General features: G+C 51.2%; 6 protein-coding genes across 6 annotated transcripts; 1 reads left to right on the top strand and 5 right to left on the bottom strand.

Moving 5' to 3' along the window:
- Positions 1-1,684: 1,684 nt before the first annotated feature.
- Triagg1_6351 (uncharacterized protein) lies at positions 1,685-3,388 on the bottom strand (the record flags this gene model as incomplete). The annotated part of the gene is made up of 1 exon (XM_062900966.1): positions 1,685-3,388. The coding sequence occupies one exon, from the start codon at positions 3,386-3,388 to the stop codon at positions 1,685-1,687; it is 1,704 nt and encodes a 567-aa protein (XP_062754604.1).
- Positions 3,389-4,689: 1,301 nt separating this feature from the next.
- Triagg1_6350 (uncharacterized protein) lies at positions 4,690-7,107 on the bottom strand (the record flags this gene model as incomplete). The annotated part of the gene is made up of 1 exon (XM_062900965.1): positions 4,690-7,107. One exon carries the CDS (start codon positions 7,105-7,107, stop codon positions 4,690-4,692), a length of 2,418 nt encoding a protein of 805 aa, XP_062754603.1.
- A 976-nt stretch (positions 7,108-8,083) lies between these two features.
- Positions 8,084-9,052, bottom strand: Triagg1_6349 (uncharacterized protein; the record flags this gene model as incomplete). Its single annotated transcript, XM_062900964.1, has 1 exon — positions 8,084-9,052. One exon carries the CDS (start codon positions 9,050-9,052, stop codon positions 8,084-8,086), a length of 969 nt encoding a protein of 322 aa, XP_062754602.1.
- A 1,184-nt stretch (positions 9,053-10,236) lies between these two features.
- On the bottom strand, positions 10,237-12,217 carry Triagg1_6348 (CAZyme family AA3; the record flags this gene model as incomplete). The annotated part of the gene is made up of 3 exons (XM_062900963.1): positions 10,237-11,219; positions 11,354-12,080; positions 12,149-12,217. 3 exons carry the CDS (start codon positions 12,215-12,217, stop codon positions 10,237-10,239), a joined length of 1,779 nt encoding a protein of 592 aa, XP_062754601.1.
- Positions 12,218-13,383: 1,166 nt separating this feature from the next.
- Triagg1_6347 (uncharacterized protein) lies at positions 13,384-18,306 on the bottom strand (the record flags this gene model as incomplete). Its single annotated transcript, XM_062900961.1, has 6 exons — positions 13,384-15,035; positions 15,087-16,345; positions 16,406-17,027; positions 17,099-17,463; positions 17,656-17,683; positions 17,799-18,306. The coding sequence occupies 6 exons, from the start codon at positions 18,304-18,306 to the stop codon at positions 13,384-13,386; spliced, it is 4,434 nt and encodes a 1,477-aa protein (XP_062754600.1).
- A 785-nt stretch (positions 18,307-19,091) lies between these two features.
- On the top strand, positions 19,092-20,193 carry Triagg1_6346 (uncharacterized protein; the record flags this gene model as incomplete). The annotated part of the gene is made up of 2 exons (XM_062900960.1): positions 19,092-19,272; positions 19,337-20,193. The coding sequence occupies 2 exons, from the start codon at positions 19,092-19,094 to the stop codon at positions 20,191-20,193; spliced, it is 1,038 nt and encodes a 345-aa protein (XP_062754599.1).
- Between the last annotated feature and the right edge of the window lie 28 nt (positions 20,194-20,221).

The raw sequence follows: 20,221 nt of genomic DNA, 5'->3' as shown, positions 1-20,221 counted from the left end.
CCGTTCACCGCATGGGAATCATGGCTCGGTGACACAGCATGCGTTGAGGTGGATATGAAGTCGTTGACAAGACGAATGAGGAGCGAGGGACGTGTTCCGAGGCAGCACCAACGTCTGAGACATTCGTAGTCATGGTAATAATGCGGTTGTACACTCCGTACGACTCTGACTAAAGGATGCCAGATTGAGTGCCATACCCTGCATAAGAGATTCAGTAAGATGCCATGGCGAGCGTACAATCGCGCCAATTACCTGGTTTGAACCTTGATGGCGCTGTCTTTCCCCGGATGAAACTGGCCAATGGTGCACACTCGCCGCCCTCCATCGGGGGTCGTTGATATTGAATCCCCACGAATTTGTGACTTCGCGTCACCAACCTGTTGAAAGAGCTCGGGTTTTTGAAAGCTAGGTGAGGGGGGGTATGAGTACCTTGATGCAGATCCCTTGCATTTGGACAGTCAGTTGACCAAGGTGGTCTGTCGGATCGAGGCCAGGTCGGATCGCTTCCGGCCGTCCTTGTCTCATCTTACTAGCCATCAGACGGTGTACCACAGGGGTGAGAGCCCTCAGCAAGAGTCCATCATGTGGGTGGCAGAAAACACCGCCGATCTGACACTATAGATTTATGTGTGATCAGCGGTGGTGTTATTTGTCACCCACTGTCTGTACGGCAGACGAGTCTAGGGAAGAAGATTTGCCTCGCAGTAGGTATTGTCGAGCCATGGAGTCTCGAGCTGTCACTCTATTACGTCGTCTCTGTTTCCGGTGAGTCGCTCGCAAGGTTCAAACTTGGATCATCGTAAGCTGCATGTGCTTCGGCACTCTGGGTGATGAATTAGCTGATGAATCTTGGTGCCACTGGTCTAATCATACTCCAGTTCAACGATGGTGAAGCATGCTTACGTCTGTGAAAGCCTCCGTTCGATGCAATGTCCTCGAATCAAGTGCTTCGTACCTATACTGTTATCGTAAGCTGCAATCATCTCAGCATACTAGCTTGGAAGATCCGGTGCCAGTGCTCCGATCGTCCTCTGATCATGCTTTAATCGTGCTCCAATTATGCTTCAATCGTACTTCAGCCATGCTCCAATTTGTCGATATTGATATTGACATCAACTTACGTCCGTGACGGCCTCGTCGGTGGAATGTCTAAACATCTTTGACTCACGTGTTTTGGTGGACGAAATCCCTTCGACTCGAGTACTTTGGTGAACATTTCATACTGGAGAAGAATCGGAGCCGTCTTCCTGTTCATGCCGACGTTTTGATGTCGAAAGGAGAAGAGGAGTGAAGGAGTGAAGAAGAAAAAGTAAAAGGATCCATGAATGCCGTTCGAGGTGCTTCGTCGGATTCGCTCTTGCTCCATCGCAGTTCCAAACATGAACGCTTCTATTCTTCCACCTCCAACCAAAAAGAGTTGCCATCAACAAGATACATCACCAAGAAAAGAAACCATAAAAGCATGGTCAAGATAGGTAGGCATTTGCAATAAATATACCGTGATAACTTCCAAAAAGACAAAAAACACAACCATCAGGCTCCTTTCTTCTACAAACAAGCCAAAGCTCCTCAAAAAAAAACAAGGGGTATAATCTCCCACCATCCTCCTCTTTTCTTTTCGTCCTCCCTCTCCCATCCACAACTCCCAGCAACAAAGCTTTTTTTTCTTTCTCTCTCCAAATCCTCAGTGCCCCATTCCGTCGCGAATCTCCAAAAAGTTGAGATATCTCTGTTTGGTCCAGCGCCGCGCGCGCTTCCCCCAGATGATCATGGGCAGTGACAGCATCAAAATGACGAATCCCAAGACGCCAAGCTCGATAAAGGTATCCTGGACGCCCGTGTCGAGCCAGTAGCTCGCGACAAAGGTGAAGATCATGGCCAGCGTGTTGTTGATGACGGCAACCCCCACCATGCCCTCGAGGACCATATCCGGATAGCAGTCGGCAAGGTAGGTCAGACTAAGATCGCCGGCACAGCCGTAGCCAAAGCCAATGAAGCCGAGGCCGACGTAGGGAACGGGCCAGCTCCAACCCTTGGCCGATCCGATGCCAAAGAGCCACATGCCGGTGGGAAAGATGACGACGCAGAGGAACATGAGGTACAGGCGGAACTCGGCCTCTTGGATCCCCCTGTTGCGTCGGCTGGCCCAGAGGACAAACAAGTCGCTCAGGTAGCCGCCGTAGAAACAGCCAATGATGCTGCCAACGAGACAGGGAATGTTCATGTTGCTCACGGCGACGTCGCCATAGTCCCAGGGATCGTCCGTCCAGTAGTCCTCCTCGATGGTGAGATAAAAGGACAGGGCAATGTTCTGCATGCCCCACTGCAGGCCGGCGAACCACACAGCGGGAAAGGTAAAGATGCGCAGCGTGTGCCACAGACGGCCGACGTACTGCTTGGCTCCCAGGCCGCGCAGGTTCGGGGCGGGGGTGACGAGGGCAATCCGCTGCCAGTACGACTTGGGGCGCGTGTAGTTGAGGGAAAACCGGTCGGCGTCGCGGGGATTGGCCGCGGCTTCTTCGTCTGATGCGCCCGTGTTGACATGAGCTACGGCTGGGGGGCCGCCGGCCGTCTTCTCGTCGCCGTCTGGGGAGGAGGATGCGGCAGCGCGATTCTCGATTCGCTCTCGCGTGTAGCGCTCACGCGGGAACGCCGTCTCTTCCAGACCAAAGTAGAAGAGGACAAAGTTGAAGCCCGACATGATGGCGCCGAGGTAGCCGATCCAGCGCCATCCAAGGCTGCTGTCGGCGACGTAGCCACCGATCAACGGGCCAAGATACGTTCCCACGGAGGTGGCCAGGGTGTACAAACCCATCGAGGTGCCGTTCTGGTGCTCGAACCAAATGTCGAGCAGGGAGAGCTGCACCACGGCCTCTGCGACCGACTCGGACGCTCCGACAAAGAGCTGCGTCCAGATGGCGTCGGACGACGTCTTTAGCCGCCCAAACCAGATGTTGCCAATCAGGCCCCAGGTGGCGCCGACGAGGTAGAGGATCCGTCGCCCGTACAGATGGACAGCGGGCGAGCTGAGCAGGGTCCAGTAGCCAATAGCAAGGAAGAGAACGCCGGCACCGGTGTTGAAGACATCGTAGCTGATGCCGTACTCTTCGTTGACGCCCGTACTTGCAGATCCAGCAACGTTGGACGTGGCAGCGGTCAAGGCGACGGCAAAACACACGAGGCCGGTGTGCCAGATCTTGCGCCACAGGCTCCAGTTGAGGGGATCGTTGGGCGACTGTGTCGGCTGGGGGACGAGCACGATGCCGTCGTGCTTCTGCAGCAGGCCACTGGCAGAGGTGCTGCTGGCGGACTCATCGATGAAGACGCATCGCGTGCCCGGGAGCACTTCGTCGATGTCGATGACAGCTGGGAGGGACTGAACGGCCATCCGAAACGTTTGAGGTCAATCGCAGTGGCGAGAGGGAGAGACGAATTGGCTCACGGGAGCCTCATGCGGTTGCGCCGAAGGGGAGAGGATGATGAGAAGAGAGGAAGAAGAAGAAGAGAGAATGAAGAAGAAGAGAAGAAGAGAGAGGTGGGTGAAGATGAGAAGAAGAAGAAAAGAGAGAGGAGGAGGTGATACAATGGCCCCCCCCAGATCCGGTACTTGCTCCGTGGTACTTTTTTTTTTAATTCTTTCTGGGCTGGTGTGTCCGCTAATCGGGCTTATCGCGCTATCGCTGGGTTGCACCACTTTGAATTTTTTTCTTTCGCCCGGGGTCGCCTGGCCTGTTAGTGGAGAGACACTGCAAGGGCTCTAGTTTTGGTGGCTTTAGCGGATGGTGGGAGGGGCGGGTACCTGCTGGAGCATCTGTACCTGGTAGCGTGCGCCAAGCTGCCCAGCCGCACCAAGTCTCTCGGTACTTGTGCCCGGCGAAACGGCACATTGAATGGCCGAGAGAGAGGCGATAAGACATTGGATCTTGATAACACCATGACAGCTGCATCACTTCATAATCACCATCTTTTTTTCTCTTGAATCATTTTTGCATCCAAATCGTGACCGCAGTGGCGCATTATCGCAAATGGAGTCGCAGTTCCCCCGACTAGGGGCAAGGGACGCGATATGCAATGCAACACTGCTAAACAACTCGCATGTTACTGCAACTAACCTGCTACAAGAGAGAATCAGCGCATACTTGCCCGATTGGACAATGGCTGATGGCTTCACTTCGGGCAGATTCAGCTACTAGTACTACCACTGCACGTACTTACCCTACAACATGTATACATTCGCTGCGTTACATCAGTTGACGGCGGCATTTGAAGTTTCCCCTCGATGTATTTGTTTCGATTTTGTATTCATTCTTGTACCCGTGGCATGCTGAAGAGCTGTACTCCGTAAGAAAAGACAACATGTGCATCACATCGTCATTGGTGGTGTTTGTACTTGAAAGGTTGCTTCAAAGTAAGCCTCCCATCTCCCATAAAACAGTTAGCATCACACAACCACATCAACCCAAAGCTACCAATATTGCAAACAAGGTAAGTTTCTATTCATGCATCATTTGGTATCTCTATATATTTGCCCTCCCAGTATTACAATCAATCTATATCAACATGTACAAAGCAAATGGTATATCCTCAGACTTACTAGGCCGGCCAAATGAATGAATGAATGAGCCGCCGTTCAGTCTTGTCTCGACACAAAGAAAACGAAACGCCATCGTATGTTTCACCTCACGCAAATCAGCAACACCGGCTCACCGAGTCGTCTCCCACCTCAGACTCATCGTCAGCAAACCGACTCCCAGTCTTCCGCGGCGTCGACTTCATCACCGTCGTCACCGCACAGTCCGTGTCCTCCTCAAACACCCGCCGGGCATCTTCCTGCCATCGATCCCGCTTCCTCTTTCGCATCTGGTAATCTCCCGCCACCGCGGGCGTCTTGGTAAACTCCAGCGACGCCTCTTCGAAATCGACAATCATGACGCTGTTGCGAGATGCATCGTACAAAAAGTTGCTCGGGATGTGCCCGCCGTTGTACACAACTCCCAGCTTGTGAATGGCTTCTATGCCCATTTCCATCATTCTAGCAATCTGCTCCTTGGTCACCTGTTTGGAACAGTTCAGAAAAGGCCGGCCGGCCCAGCTCAAGAGCAGCAGGTCCTTCAAGGCTCTGCTGTTGTGGCGACGCGGCTTTATGAGCTCAATCATTCCCATGCACACGGGTATGCAGCGACCCTGGAGATTCGCCATCTGATCATAGACAAACTTTTCGCTCCAAAGGTATGCTGAATTCTTCCCTGCCTTGGCGATGAACGTATAACCGTGCGATGTCAGCCGCATCTTGAACAGGGACTTGGGAACGTTTGCAACCCGCAGAGGCGTGCAATCGGCATCTAGGTTGTCGTCTTGGTCAAGTTGCGTACGGACAAGGGTTAAAAAGTCGTCGTAGTCGAGGTGAGCCGGTCCGTGGAACTCTGCGTTGGGGCAGTTTTTATCCAGCGATTTCCCTTGCACCAGACCAAGGAGGCACTTCTGGGAGCAATACGGCTGGTCTTGTATCGACGTTGGTGCACTGGCGATGCTCTCGGTTGTATCCTCGTAAGCTCTTTGTGCGGGGACATCGTCGAGCCAATTCCTGATCTTGTCGTTTCCTCGGACTTCTCCTCTGCGAATCTCGGTGAGCAATGGTGACCGTCTAAACCCTTGCCAGCGGTGCATTCTGAGGGAAGACATGGACGAATGCGGCCTCATGACGCCCATTTTTCGTATCTTGTCCAGTACGTCGTCGTATCCCATGGTCCAAGTATCCAGATACGTGACAGAATCGCACCACGACGCGGGCAGCGGTCTCGAGCGAAGAGCCTGAAGCACAAGCCCAAACACCATTGCACCAGCAGTTCGATGCAGCCGGGCAGGATCATCGGGCATGACTTCGCGCTCCGGAACACACGGCGTGCAGTATATGGTACAGGGATCGTCCTCTGAGATGCAGCAGAAGATGAATGCTTCTCCGGTGCAAACGCATCCGTACTGAATCTCCTTGCTAATCATGTAGGAATAGAGCTGGCTAATGGTCGCCGCCACAAGCGTCTTCGAGGCAAAGGTGAAGTCGTCGCCCTCCTTGTCAATCACGTCTCGTTCCGGCCGGATCTCGGAGGCCAGCCCGCGGTTGATTTCGTCCAGCTGCAGGCGATGCGGTAGTTGATGCACAAAGGCAAATATCGGAGTCTTTTCGCCCTTCTCCTCGTCATGCCGGTACACGCACGACCGGTTGACCCAGATGCCTGCTCTCTTCGCCCTGCGATGAGAATTACGCATGGAAATCTTCAATTCGCCCGCGCCCTTGTGCCATGATGACTCCAGCACGGGCTCGAATACCTGGCCGAGGTCTTTGTCGGTCTCTATCGTTACCTTGATATCGTCACCGAGTCCGAGCCCGTTCCAAAGCAAGCCGTCTTCGTATAGCTGGTCCATCATTTCCTGCACCACATTCTCGATGGCGTAACGTCCAAAGTGCTGCAGTGACGCCTCGCTGTTGACTGGGGTGAGAGTGCGCTTCACGGCCTCGAGTTGCTGCATCGACGGAAACCGGAGCTCCTTGCAGAATGCGCTGTCAGACAAGATTCGCTGCCATACACCTTCTTGTAATCGTGGGAAACCGTCCCAAGGAATGATTCGTCGAGGAAATGTCCAGCTGAGCGCTTCCTTTTGTGTTATCAGAGAGCGACTGGCCGTCTTTTGGAACCGGAGGTGGAGCGTATGACACGTTTCCAGATACTGGACGAGGTTCTGGGGTTTCTGGTCCTTTGACGTTTCTCGCTGCACCCGCTGGCTGATTTGGCGCTCGATCCGTTTGTACTCGCGGTCGAATAATTCCTCATACTGGACGTCTATCCTCTGCTGCTCACGCTCGAGGAGCTCATCGCGTTCGCGTTCCAGCTGGCGGAACTTGCGCTCGTACAACTCGTCGCATTCGCGCTCTATATCCCGGCGGTCTAGCTCTCTTCTCTCGCACTCGGTCTCTACAAAGTCTCGGAACCGGCGTTCGTCCTCGTCGCGGTCGAATCTCTTGCGTTGGCGCGGGAACACCTGGCGGCGGCGCAATTCTTGTTGCAGGAGCTTCTTCCGCCGCCTCAGCTCCTCAAACCTATCTGTCATGACTTGATTGTTGCAGCAGGCATATGGACGACTGCTTTGCCGAGCAGGAATAAGGAGTGGCCCTCTTGGCCGTATTATAAGAGCTGATTTGCGGTGGGGCGTGACGGTGACAGCTCACAAATTAAACTAGCCTGCAAGCGGGCTAGAATGTGAGCCGGATAATATGACAGCTCTGGTGACCCCTGTGAGCTGATGGCTCAGATTGGAATCAACGGGTTTGTTGGTGGTGATTCGTTGCCATCTTGGGGTGGCTATTGTAGTGCTTGTGTGAATACTAGTTTCTGTAATAATTTGCTGGTCTAGACGCGTCGTCGTTGGCTCTCAGGGGATCGGCATCCAAGAGGACACAGACGGCGACACAACTCAAAATAGATGCGACACGAGGTTTTGCGGTAGATCAAGCTGTGGATACGGCCAATATCCGTGCCGGCCGAGACTTTTCGTTGGACTTGTGCCGTGCCGTGGGCTGAGTGTCTCGAAGCCCTTTCACATGTGGCCGGCATCATCAAATTTCGCATAGTGGTGTTTGCCGAATCACGGTTTACAGTTGAGTGAGCATCCCGCAATCACGGCGCTTGAACCCATGTCACCTCCAATCCAAGACACACGATCCAATCTCTCGCGTCAACTGTGATTGGAGCTCTGGATATCGGGCATCACTTGACCTTCCCTGCACAGCCACATGGTTGAAATGAGCTGCCGGCCGTGAATGCTCCAACAGAGACGTTGCTTCTGTTGGGCCAATTGGCCTTCCAGCCGTGCTTGATTTGCTCCGGGGCAAGATTGGTTGGGGGTTCCCCTTGTCAAAATGAGCATGCATGGCCTGTGTCTCCCGCATTTACGAATGCGTGTCAGCAAGCCCTGTCTTCCTCCCTCATCTTGTTGACAAGTCAGTCAGTATGGAATCCAAAAAAATCAGTGTGCTCTATTCATTCTAAGCATGCTTCAGTCATTGGTACGTCTTCCTTCATCTCATTCAGTTCGCCGAATAATTCACTTGGGTCGTATACGCGGCATCATCGTGAATCGCCCAATAACTGTCCCAAATTCTCTTCGTTATCGGCCCAACCTTGCCGTCCTTGACGGGCTGTCCATCGAGAACCGTGATTGGCAAGACACCGCCAGCCGTGGTGCACATGAATATCTCATCGCACGTGTACGCCATCTCTACGGGCACCACCTCGACGTGAACATCGATCCCATTGGCACGGGCAGCTTCCATGACCGTCTTGCGCGTGATGCCGTGCAACACTCCCCTATCGGGCGTGTAGATGGCGCCGTTCTTGACAAAGACAATGTTGTATCCGGAGCCCTCAGTCAGGTTGGAGTCTCCGTCCGTGAGAAACGGATAGCTGGCTCCACGATCCCTGGCCTCGTACATTCCGCGCACCATGTCGCCCCATTGCAGGTTCTTGACGGTGGGGTCCATGGCCCCGGGAGGAGTCCGTCGAACCGTCCGTGCAACGATGGCGCTGCCGCCGGTGTATTGCATGTCTGGGTCCATGAGCCAGACGTATGGCAGCAGTATAACGTACAGGTTGTTGACAATGTCTTCTGGCTTGGCCTCTCGAACACCCTTGAACCCTCGCGTGACGATTAATTCGACGTAGGCATCCTTCATCCCGCTCTTTGCGACCATGTCGAACAAGATGCTCTTGAGCTCTTCCCTCGGCAGCGGCAGTTTTAGTCTGAGCTTTGCACAGCTGGCGTCGAATCGCGTAATGTGATCGTCCAAGCGAAAGAACTTCCCATCCCATACCGACGGGACATCGTAGCACATGTCGCCATGAAGAAAGCCCTGGTCGACGATTGGGATCCGTGCCTCTGCTAGTGGCGAGAGCTCGCCTGCTATCCAAGCGACACCGTTGGCGAAGGGGTTGTTGCTCGCTTCTAGAGCGGCCCGTCGCTTTTTGTAGGCGGCGAAGACGGCGTCCATAGAAGCCATGATTGCTGGTTTGGATGAGTGTAATGTTTGAGTTGAAGACGGGACTCGGGATGAGAGAGATTCGTTTGTTTGTCCGCCTTCTCTCTTTGAAGCTTGTTGAGCCCAGTCTTATTGAGGTTGATTTCGCGTCAGGTAATTCAGTTGCAGTCGAAAGTGCGGAGTCATCTGCTTATGAATCCATCTCGCAGAGTATGTCCAAGGCTTGGCTTCAATGGTCCGCCGATCTTACAGACTGTCACTGTCGCCTTGCCCGAATCGAGTAACCTAACGCGAGTCTAAAAGAGGGAATATCTTCCGAGTGGTGTTGAGAAGACAACCAAGAAACTTCTAAAAACGCCACTTAGCGGAGAAGCCCCATGGAAGACGCTGCAACGGCAACGCTTTAAAACGGCGTTTCGAGAAAAAAAACCGGTTTCATCACGGAGCCATGGGAGAATTAGGGTAGCTCGAGGCACTTGGCTGACTCTGGTCATCTTTTGCCATAGCCCGTGAGTTGACCAGTTTGGCAATAAGCATTCTCAGTTGAACTTGGTCATGCAGCTGCAAAAGATGACAGCAATTCGAGAACATCCATCCGAGACCGAGGCTGCACTAGGAGTATTGCGTGAGGACTCACAGAGTAGCATCATGACGACACCGGGATCGATTTCCAGTCCAAGCTAGGCTAGCGGTCAATCTCAGACTAATGAGCAGCTCCATATTTGAGCATCATCTGTAAGGCGTACGGAGTCCTCCGTAAGCGGCCTTGATGAGATGAGGTTTGGCTGAGGTGATGATGTAATTGATCAATGAGCTGCTCTGATTGTCACAACTGTTTCATACGCTCATTCTTAAGACGGCGAGTTTCCAACCAGAGCAATGGTTCAAGTGTTTGTCGAGTGTAATTTGGGATCACAAACTGAAAGGACTAGTAGTTGGCTTGAAGAGTAGACAGAAGTCTTTGCATCGAGTGAAGGCTGGAACATGAATCTGGGGAATGTCATCCAATGAATGCCACTCAAGGCAGTCAGGAGACGCAATGAAATGAACAATGGCAGAAAGCATAAAACTGTTCAGAGGCGTCAGTTTGTTCAATTGCATCCTGCTGAATCACATCTCGTTCGCCCATCGCATTATTGCTCGCATAGAGCCTCTACTACATATCGTAACTCTAACTATATTCCAACTGGATGAAAGACTTACCGTTACTTCTCACGCCACGTCTCCTTGATGAAATCGGCACATCTCTCGGCCACCATCATCGTCGGCGCCATTGTGTGCGCACTGGGGATATTGGGAAACACACTGGCGTCGGCGATGCGAAGCCCATCGATGCCAAAGACACGCAGTTTCTGGTCTACAACGCCATCTGATGCGTCGAGCGACATGCGACAAGTGCAGGCGTAGTGCAAAGCGCTCTGGTAAGCACGTTTGGTATACTCGTCGATGGCCTCGTCTGTTATGTCCTGCCACTCTGGCAGCTCAGTTGTGCCACCGCTCTTCTTCTGTTGCTTTGGCAGCAGCTTCGTGAATCCTAGTCTTTGGTCGAGATATTCCAAGTCCATTCCAGGGCCATAGACCAAAGGCGCAGTGTGCGGATATCCCGAGCGGGCAAACTCTTGGCCCAGGCGCAACGCGAAGCGAATGGCCTTTCGCATCGGTTTGAAATCTCTCTCGTCTCTAAGAAGAGGGTGAGTAATTCTAGGAGGATGCTCGGGATTCGTTGTGGTAAGCCTTATGTGGCCTCTGCTAAAAGGCTGCACCAATGTACATAGCCAAGTCAACAGCGAATGCTCCGTGATGTAGACGTCAAAGTAGCTTTCAACGGGAATGATCATAATCTCGATATCCGGCGCATTCTGCGGCCGCATTGAGTCCATTGTATCCTTGCCGTTGCATGAACTCTGCACCAGCATAGTCGCATCGTCAATGGCAGTTGTGCGAGCAAAGATGGTGGAGCTTGTTGAAGAGGTTGACAAGAGACCGCGACCGAAAAACAGCCAGAGAATAAATTGCCAAATAAACACGAGCGGATTATACAGGCTGTGGATGGTATCTCGAGTTGGGATTCGCGACATGATGGGCACGGCGACATGATCCATCAGGTTGTTGCCTACCGCGGATGACTCTTGAACGATGGGAATCCCCAGTTGTTGAAGATGATCTTTGGGTCCGATGCCGCTATTTGCTATTCGTCAGCTGGTCTCTCGCTCTTCTGTGTGGCAGGAATCTGGACAGAATACCTTCTCATCAAGATCTGTGGAGTACCTATTGCTCCAGCACAAAGCACAACTTCTCGTCGTGCCTGTACATAATACTCACGTTGGTCTGCCTGCCCTCTGTGACGAATGAGGACACCAAGCAGTTTGCGAGACTTTGTATCGATATCAAGTCTTGAAACCACTACACCCGTACACACGGTAAGGTGTGATGCCCGAGCAATAGCAGTCTCTTTGCTAAGCCACGCCTTGTACGCAGAGATGCGTCGCCCGTTGCTATCGATGGCCTGATCTAGGCGAAAGTAACCCTGCGCGCTCGCATCTGGGTCGTTGCAGTCGTCATGAACAGGAAGCCCCAGTCTGCGGGCGGCTATCTCAACGTAGGGATGAAAAGAGAATGGATAAGCAGGCTGGCGGGTTTCAACTGGCCCGTGATGACCTCGATACTCGGCATCTGGGTGGCCGACGGCGTTTTCACTCTTCCGAAAGTAAGGCTCTACGCTCTCCCAGTCCCAATCCTTCAGCCCTAAATCCTGCGACCACTCGTTGTAGTTGCCAGGTGGTCCACGGGTGAGCAGCATGGCGTTGATGCGGGTTGAGCCTCCAAGCGCCTCTGCCCAGAAGAGAGAGAGCTTCCGATTCAACGCCGAGGGCATCTGGCTCAGCTGCTTCACGACTTGCAGTCCAGACATCATGGGATTCTGGGAGAGCAGCGGGATGCGACTAAAGAGATTGTCGTTGACGAAGCCCTTTTCGAGGAGAAGCACGGAGACTGTCGGATCCTCAGAAAGGCGCGAGGCCAGGACGCAGCCAGCGGCGCCACCTAGATGCTGGAAAGTCAGCAGCTGGATTTTTGTCTTGATTCTGGGGGATTCTTTGACTTGCCTCCGACAATCACATAGTCGTATGTTTTCCCATCCACATCCTCAGGCTTGCGTTCAGGATAGGAGCTACCAAAGGGCCACATGGTGTTGTGGCGGGGGAAGAAACGTGGGGTAGCAAGCAAGCTGCAGACTGCTGGCTGAGTTGCCGTGCATTTAATGCAGGGCTGAAGAACGTCAGCGCTAATGTCGGCTGAGCTGTTGTTTGCAATAAAAGTCAGCACCAATTCTAATACGCTAGGGGCATACGTATCTATCTGAACCATCTTGAGCTCTGATTAGCTGTTTTAGATGAAGATAATCACGAAAATGGCATTTTGTAATAGCAAAGTCGAGGTGATTATGCCATGGGTAGATATCTGATGGCAGATGCAAGGCAAATTCAGGCGATTGAGGGGCTTGGTGCTTATTCGACACAACACTTTGTCATGCTCTGGTTCTCTGTGAAAATCTCGGAAGCAACGCGGCTGGAGATGAGGATCAAAGCATGACTCAGATCGAGTGTTTGTGGCGTTGATTTGTTAGTCTTGTAAAGAAACAATTTTGAATTGTAAAAGACTCACGGAATACCTGGTTCATTTGGGTCGAGGCCGGCTATGGATTAGGCAGATAAAGCCTCGCAAATTCAAGCAATTTGGGGCATCGAACAATCATAGGCGTGGAAAGAAGTGCATGGTGGACGATTTGTGGAGGGATTGCGGAAATGGTCTTGACGACTATGAGTTGTAAAGAGTATGATTTCGATGTGAGGAGGGGAAAGAAACTGTGGCCTTGGTGTGGTGACCTGATCCCGTGACGATAGCAGCCTCAACCCCAATCTTGGGATAATAAGCGAGAGGAAACAGGAAAGAAACCAAAGGAATATTACAGTAGGAAGGTACATAGGAATTGTATTAAAGGCTGACTGAACGCAAGGGTACTATACCTAGTACCAGGTACAGCACGATCCTATTCGTGATAACAATGTGAACGGTCTGCCAGATGAAAGACTGTGATTGTCGAATGCGTGTATGTATGCTAATGAACTCAGCACCAGGATCCCGATGAACCCCAGTCTATGCGTCTCAATATATCAATGGGAGTGCTACTTCAACTCCATCAGCTTCGTCGCGAACCAGTGCCTCTTTGTCCACAAGCCATAAGATTTCTCCAACGGAACCAGTGCTTCAATCATCTCCAATTCCTCTGGAGTGTCTGCAGCTACTTCATGTAACCCTGTCAGCTTCTTCTCATTCAGTTCCAGGCGCCAGATCTAGCTCTGGCTACTCGAAACGCGTCCGGCTGCAGAGCCACTCTCAACCTCCCAAAACTTCCTATATCTCGCAACGGCACAATGCCTATATTCTTCTCTGACACGTTTACGCCACCACGACCTCGTTTCATCTTCTGGCCATTCTTCTCCGACACGTTGGAGCCACTCTTCATCAGGTTGCTGCAGCAGGCGACAATCCGGTGTGGCCCCCTTTTGAAGAAGAATCTCAACGATATCCCAGTAGCCGCTGAAGATTGCCGCGTTCAACGCGCTGCCGCATTTTCCACCACGTGCGTTGACGTCGGCTCCTCTATCCAGCAACATCCTTACTGACTCTGTCTGGCCTGAGAAAGCGGCTGCCTGCAGAGCTGACCCGAAGATGCCCCCTTGTGCATTGACATTGATATTTGGACACTTTTCGAGAAGAAGCTTTGTCAAGAGGGAGGTGGCGTTGATATCATTGACATAAGCAGTAGATGATTCTCTCGCACATGCTGTCTGGAGTGTACAGCCATATTTTCCAGCCTTGACATTGGCATCAGCGCCGTGTTCAAGTAGCCAGGAGAATCTTTCATGCCACCCCTTCTCTTGGTGCCCAAACGTGGAACCTATATTCCAGATCTCCAGTGTGGCATTTAGAGCAGTGGCGAGCCCACTACGCACGCCGTCGACATCGTTTGCTTGGCCAAATAAAAGTTCCAGCACTTGAATGCCATCATCACGATACATTGACCTCCCACCGGCCGCATTCCAAGCCGCATAGTCTTTTTGGTGGATATTTGCTCCATGTTCGAGCAACAGTCGCACCAACTCGGGGGCTCCTCTTTTGCAGGCAGTTGCGAGAGCTGTTCCATATTCTCCCCCTTCCGCATATACATCGGCGCCGTGCTCGAGGAGTAACCGTACCAAGTCCACCTCTTGATCAGCTGCACAGGCAGTTATCAGTGCTGTTCCGCATTTCCCCCCTTCCGCATTCACATCGGCCTTTTGCTCGAGTAGATAATGGACAATGTTCGCACTGAGCCCTTCATTGGAGCAAGCAGCCTGGAGAGCATTGCCATAATGTCCCCCAACTTGGTTAACCTGTGCCCCTTTGCTTATGAGCAATTGCACAATCGGTAGAGTCTCTTTGCTTAGACTGTTCCGCGAACTGAGGTCGCGTCTATCAGACCGCGCTTCTCCGATGTCTTTTCTAGTGTAAGCCAAAACAGCATGCAGTGGTGTACCACGTGAACCGCTTTTCATGTTCACATCAGCAGCGCCTTGATCAAACATCCAACGGACCCTCTCTTCGTCCCGCTCCACACAGGCCTCTTGGAATACTCGAGACTCGTCGACCTTGGCGCCTTTCTCAAGGAGCAGTTTTACCACCTCGACCGCTGATCTCACTATAGGGCGTTCTCCTTTTCTCCATTTCCAACCCAAGTCTCTCCTATCAAGGTGATACTCTTCGACCTCAACAGCAAACCCATTTATAAGAGTCCCACTCTCAACTGTCTCATTTTTGACTAGAGATTGGATGATCTCCATTGCCACTTGGTGATTAGGGAATAGGCCTATGTTGCCGCACACAAGCTGTAATGCTGTGTCACCCTCCCCACTTCGCAGGTTCGGATCTGCACCGCTCTCTAATAGCTTCTTCACGTATCGAGCTGTTATCCACGCTTGTCTGTCGGGCAAGTCTGATATTAATTCACACTTACACAGTGCCTGGAGTGGCGTGCCATAATCGGACAAGGCATTTACATCAGCGCCTCTTTCTAATAGCAGATCAAAATCTGCATCGTAACTGTAAATAACAGCATTGTGAAGTGCTGTCCCAGAGGGTTTGACTTGCATATTTACATCAGCGCCGCTGTCAAGGAGAAATCTCAGACTTTCGGTGCCTTTTTTGTCCATCCATGTGGGCAAAAATGGGTCCCGGTCATTATTCGGGTAAAGGTTGAATTTGGATCCGTAGCTGTGCAGAAACCTGCCCGCGTCCAGACTTCCACGACTGGCGGCTGCTTTCAGAGCTGAGCCCCGTTCGCCACACTGCGCATTAACATTTGCTCCCGCTTTGAGAAAAAATTGCATAGCATCTTTGTTTTTTTCATATGCCATTTGCTGCAGTGATTCATCCATTTCTTCCCGGGTAACATACTTATTTGCACCGGACTTTTGATGAACCAACATTTCAGTCAGCTGATAATGGCCGCACTTTGCGGTGTAACGGTATGGTCTCAATAGCATGTCTCTTTCGTCATTATCGGCACGGTAGTCCATTGCGAGTAGAGTGAGAAGACTTTGGCTATGAACAGCAAGTGCAGTCGCCGCATCTCTTTCGATGTCAGGTGACCATGACACGCGCGGAATTCCCTCAAGATGATCCATCCAGGAGCGGGCTGCGCACATCGCCAAGGGATATAACTGGTTATAAGTGTCATGAAAAAGATATCCTGGGGGGTGACTTGCAACCCAGTGGCCAAAATGATTCAGATAGGCGAGGCAAGACTTCACAATAGAGTTGTGAGCGTCAACCTCTGTAAATGAGAAAGTCGAGGTAGAGCCTTGCGTTATTCTCTTGGAAACCAAATACTCTTTCAGAGAGAAGTGGACTAGCCGGATTACAATGCCTTTTGGGTTTTGGGAGGTATAGCCCTCTCGGGTCATAATGAGACCGGAGAAGTACTTCAGGATGTCCGTAGGAGAAAAAGGGCGTTCCCTCTCGTTAAAGGGAATATCATTGTGCGGGCGGATGGTGAATATCTCGGCGAGTTCTTCGATGCACAAGGACCTCCTTGAAAAGGCGAGCCATTTAAGCGAGTGTATGACTCGTTCTTGGAAGTGTAGTGGAATGCTTTCCAGAACTCTATTATAGGTGGCGTCAAGTCCAATGGGAAGGTTTTGAAGTGCCTCGCGTACTTCAGGTTCAGATGAAAGGTGTCGGAGTGCTTCTAACTGAAGATGGACATATTGGAACCTTAATACACAGGTATCAATTGAGATGTCCGCTATACGTGAACCGGAACCCGAAACTCACATGCAATCGGCTTTCTTCACGAGTGATTTTCTCGCTTCGTCCTTCACGCTCTTGGGCCAAGATTTATATTCGTCGCCGTTTAGCTGAGAATCAACGTAATGAATTATATCCTTGTTGATAATCTGCTGGCGAGCTAATAGGTCAATTTCATTCTTATCTGTTAAAGATAAAATGGGCCGTATTTTGTCGTCAATATCTGGTTCCTTCCGGCTTGTGAAGAAAAAGTGAAATTTGCTAGGTGCAATTGCAAGTATACGCCGTAAACTCTTTAACAGCTTTGCCCGTTGCTCGTTGAGCAGTGGGCACTCATCAAGAGCATCAATAACGATATAAACATTAGCAAATTGCGATGCAGATGCAATTAACATTGCCTCAAGCGTCTCGGTATCTGGGCGCTGGCCATTGATTTTGTACTGCCCGAGGCGTTCCGTCAACTGGGATCTCTGAGTCTGTTGGGAACATATTTGCTTAGTGAGGGATGCAAGCATGACATCGACCTTTTGTTTCTCGGGGTCGCTGAAGCTGAAATAGAAGTATGATACCACAGTCGACGGTTCCGATATGTATTGATCCCGAAGGCGTTTAATGACGGAAGAACTGAGGATCGATTTCCCCGAACCGGCTGTTAAGAGTCAGAAAACCCGGCTGGTAACACGACCTTCGTTGAGCGGCTCAAGGTTGAGTTGAACATACCTTTACCATGGAGCCACAACAATGACCCATCACTTGTTTCCCAAGTCTTGAATTCCTCACTGTCCTTTATCAGCCATTCGCACGTGCCGGCCTCACGCCTATCAAGCCCTGTATTATACATCGGAGACGGGTCAACATCGCATAACCATCGTAGTAAACCAGCAAAATCTTGGTCTGCTAAAGCGGAAAGCTTTGCATTCATCTCTGAAAAAGTGATTATTGTTGTCAAGTGCTTCTCATAGCGCTGTATGTCACGCCACATCTCTTCGACGGCGGCAAAATTGCGCTCTTGTTCGTGAATCTCTTCTACTAGTGAGCTCCAGTCTTTCCATTTGACAGCATCAAGGCCGTGACGGAGAGCGGAGCTGTTTGAATAGTGACAACAGGCCGTAGCTTGGAATTTCAGGATGTATATATAGAGTCTTTGCAAGGCGCCCTTGTACTGGGTATGCGATTGTCGAAATCGATCATGATTGTGCGTTCCCAATTCATAACATTCGACGTAGAGTTCTTCTTTCATTCGGCTCTGTACAAGAAGAGAAGCAATATATTCTAACCCTTTGACAAGGGAAGTCTGTTCCGCAGCTATATTCATCAGAAGCTATCATATTCCTTGGTAAGTATTGAAACAGCAGATAAGTCGCTGCGACTTCACTCACTGGTAGAAAAAAACTGACTCCGGCCCAGGCAATCGAGGTACATGGATTAGCACTTGCGGTATTGCTGATGTAGTCGTCGGCTGAATTCGCAATCCTTAAAATGAGCCGCATGGCGTCTTCCGCTTGAACTTTATAATTGCCAGATTTGGGTTTCGATATATCCTTGTTGAATTCTTGCATCTTACTTTCAAAGACTGCTTGCATCCACTCTCTCCTATTTTGTTTCAAATTGAAAGCTTGCCCTAAGCCAGCTGTAACGCTGCCTGTGAGCTTGGCTTCATAGTCTGCGATGAGTGCACCATCCTGCTCTCGAAGCTTCTCATATGCAACGTCCCAGAGCTCTCGAATTGGTATATCCTCGATTCGGCGACTTTTGAGAGTCTCGGGCGATTCATTCAACCCCTCTTCTTCTGGAGGTTTGTTAGGCTCCGTGTTCTCTTGCAGTCCGTATAATTGCTGTCCATTAGAATCCGTTGTATCAACCGGGCTGTTGGCTCCACTGCCAAAAACTCTGGAGAAGCGCCCCTTCAGCCAATCTCTGCGGCCCATCACTGCTACGATGAATGCAGATTGACTGGTTGTAGAGGTAATAGTATTTCTTGCCGCAAGTAATGATGTAGAAGGAAGGAAAATGGCGAGCGGGAAAAAGAAACGTGAGAGCCTTGCTGCCCAACCACCCAAAACTTCCTGCGTGCTCAGCCTCAGTTAATGAGCAACGGTGGCAACTGCAATACTCATTGGACAAGGCTTCGCATAGCATAGCCGATTGTAACATCATGTGTGATTGGTGGCCTAGATGATTGGCCACCTATCGATTTTACCTTCCGAAACGAAGGGTATGAATGAAAGAGCTGAGGCTGAACAAAACGGCTGAAATTAGGCGAAATACTAAAGATGACTAAAGTGTCTGGATGCTCTTTAGTTGCTCAGTAGGTAAACGACAAATACCAAAGAGATCCGGTTGATGAGACCAAATCCACATTGGCCGGATCTGCGACGGCTTTAACGGCGGAAGAACGCTGATTGGCTGTCGTCCAAGGAATCTCGGCGGAAGAAAGCTGATTGGTCAATCCGCTTCACCTATTCGACCTCCGGTCCAACCACCGAGTCGAAATCCAGAGGATAACGGCAAACAATTCATGGAGATTGGCGGAAATAATGCCGAAACTTATGCGAATGGCTTCTCAATTGCGTAGCAAGATCACCTGTGCTAGGCTTTTTGGCGAGGTGGCCACTGATATAAAAAGGTGGCCATCCCAACGCTCTTTTGGCTTATTAGAAGCAGCAACAACAACATCCTACAAGAACAAAGTCGACAATAAAAGATAAAAGCAATGTCTCAAGCAGTTCCCAGGATTGTTACCCGAGCGCTGGGTAATAATGGACCTCAAATTCCTCGCCTCGGCCTCGGCCTCATGGGTTTGAGCGGACACTATGGCATGCCCGCTCCAGACGAAGAGCGCCTGGCCTTTTTGGACAAGGCATATGAGATGGGCGAGAGATACTGGGACACAGGTGAGCCGATAGCCAACTAACTTGGATAATAAGACACACGGGCTAATAAATCTTCATACAAAAGCCGACATGTATGGAGACAACGAGGACCTCCTGGGAAAGTGGTTCGCCGCCAACCCGGGAAAGCGTGAAAACATCTTTCTCTCCACCAAGTTCGGCATCCAAATGGAAGGCAGAAACATCAAGGTCGACTCTTCTCCAGGGTACTGCCGACAGGCCGTCGAAAAGTCGTTGAAGCGGCTCGGACTGCCATTTGTCGACTTGCTCTATGTTCACCATCTCGACAAGGTCACGCCGATTGAAAAGACGATCCAAGTCATGGTTGAACTCAAGAATGAGGGCAAGATTCACCACCTTGGGTTGAGCGAGTGCAGCGCTGATACGCTCCGTCGTGCTTCTGCAATCCACCCCATTGCCGCTGTTCAGATGGAGTACAACCCGTTTACTGTGGAGATTGAATCGCCTGAGCGTCGCTTCCTCGAGACTGCGCGAGAACTCGGCATCGCCGTGGTCGCATACAGTCCTCTTGGAAGAGGGCTTCTTACTGGATCCATTTCATCGAAAGAGGACCTTACCAAGGCTGGTGATATGCGAACCATGTTGCCCCGATTCAACGACGAAAACCTCGAGAGGAACCTAGCAGTTGTGGCAAAGATTTCCGAAATCGCAAAGGCCAAGAGTGTTACTCCAACACAGCTGGCACTGGCCTGGGTCCTGGCGCAGGGTGATGATATCTTTGCTATTCCCGGAACAACAAAAGCACATAGACTTGGCGAGAATCTCGGAGCCATGAGCGTCAGCCTGACTGCGGAAGAGGAGCAAGCCATTCGCAATGTTGGAAAGGAAGTCTTTGGAGCTCGAATTCATGACAAAATTCCCGGTGTCAACATCTTTGGCGACACTCCGCCGCTCGAGGCATAATCGCATAAAGACGTGGCCGCGCCGTGTG

This window comes from Trichoderma aggressivum (genome assembly GCF_033847375.1).
Source record: "Trichoderma aggressivum f. europaeum strain CBS 100526 chromosome Unknown scaffold_025, whole genome shotgun sequence".
NCBI lineage: Eukaryota > Fungi > Ascomycota > Sordariomycetes > Hypocreales > Hypocreaceae > Trichoderma > Trichoderma aggressivum.
Note: the sequence above shows the minus strand (reverse complement) of the source record. Positions and strands in the feature narration are given on the sequence as shown.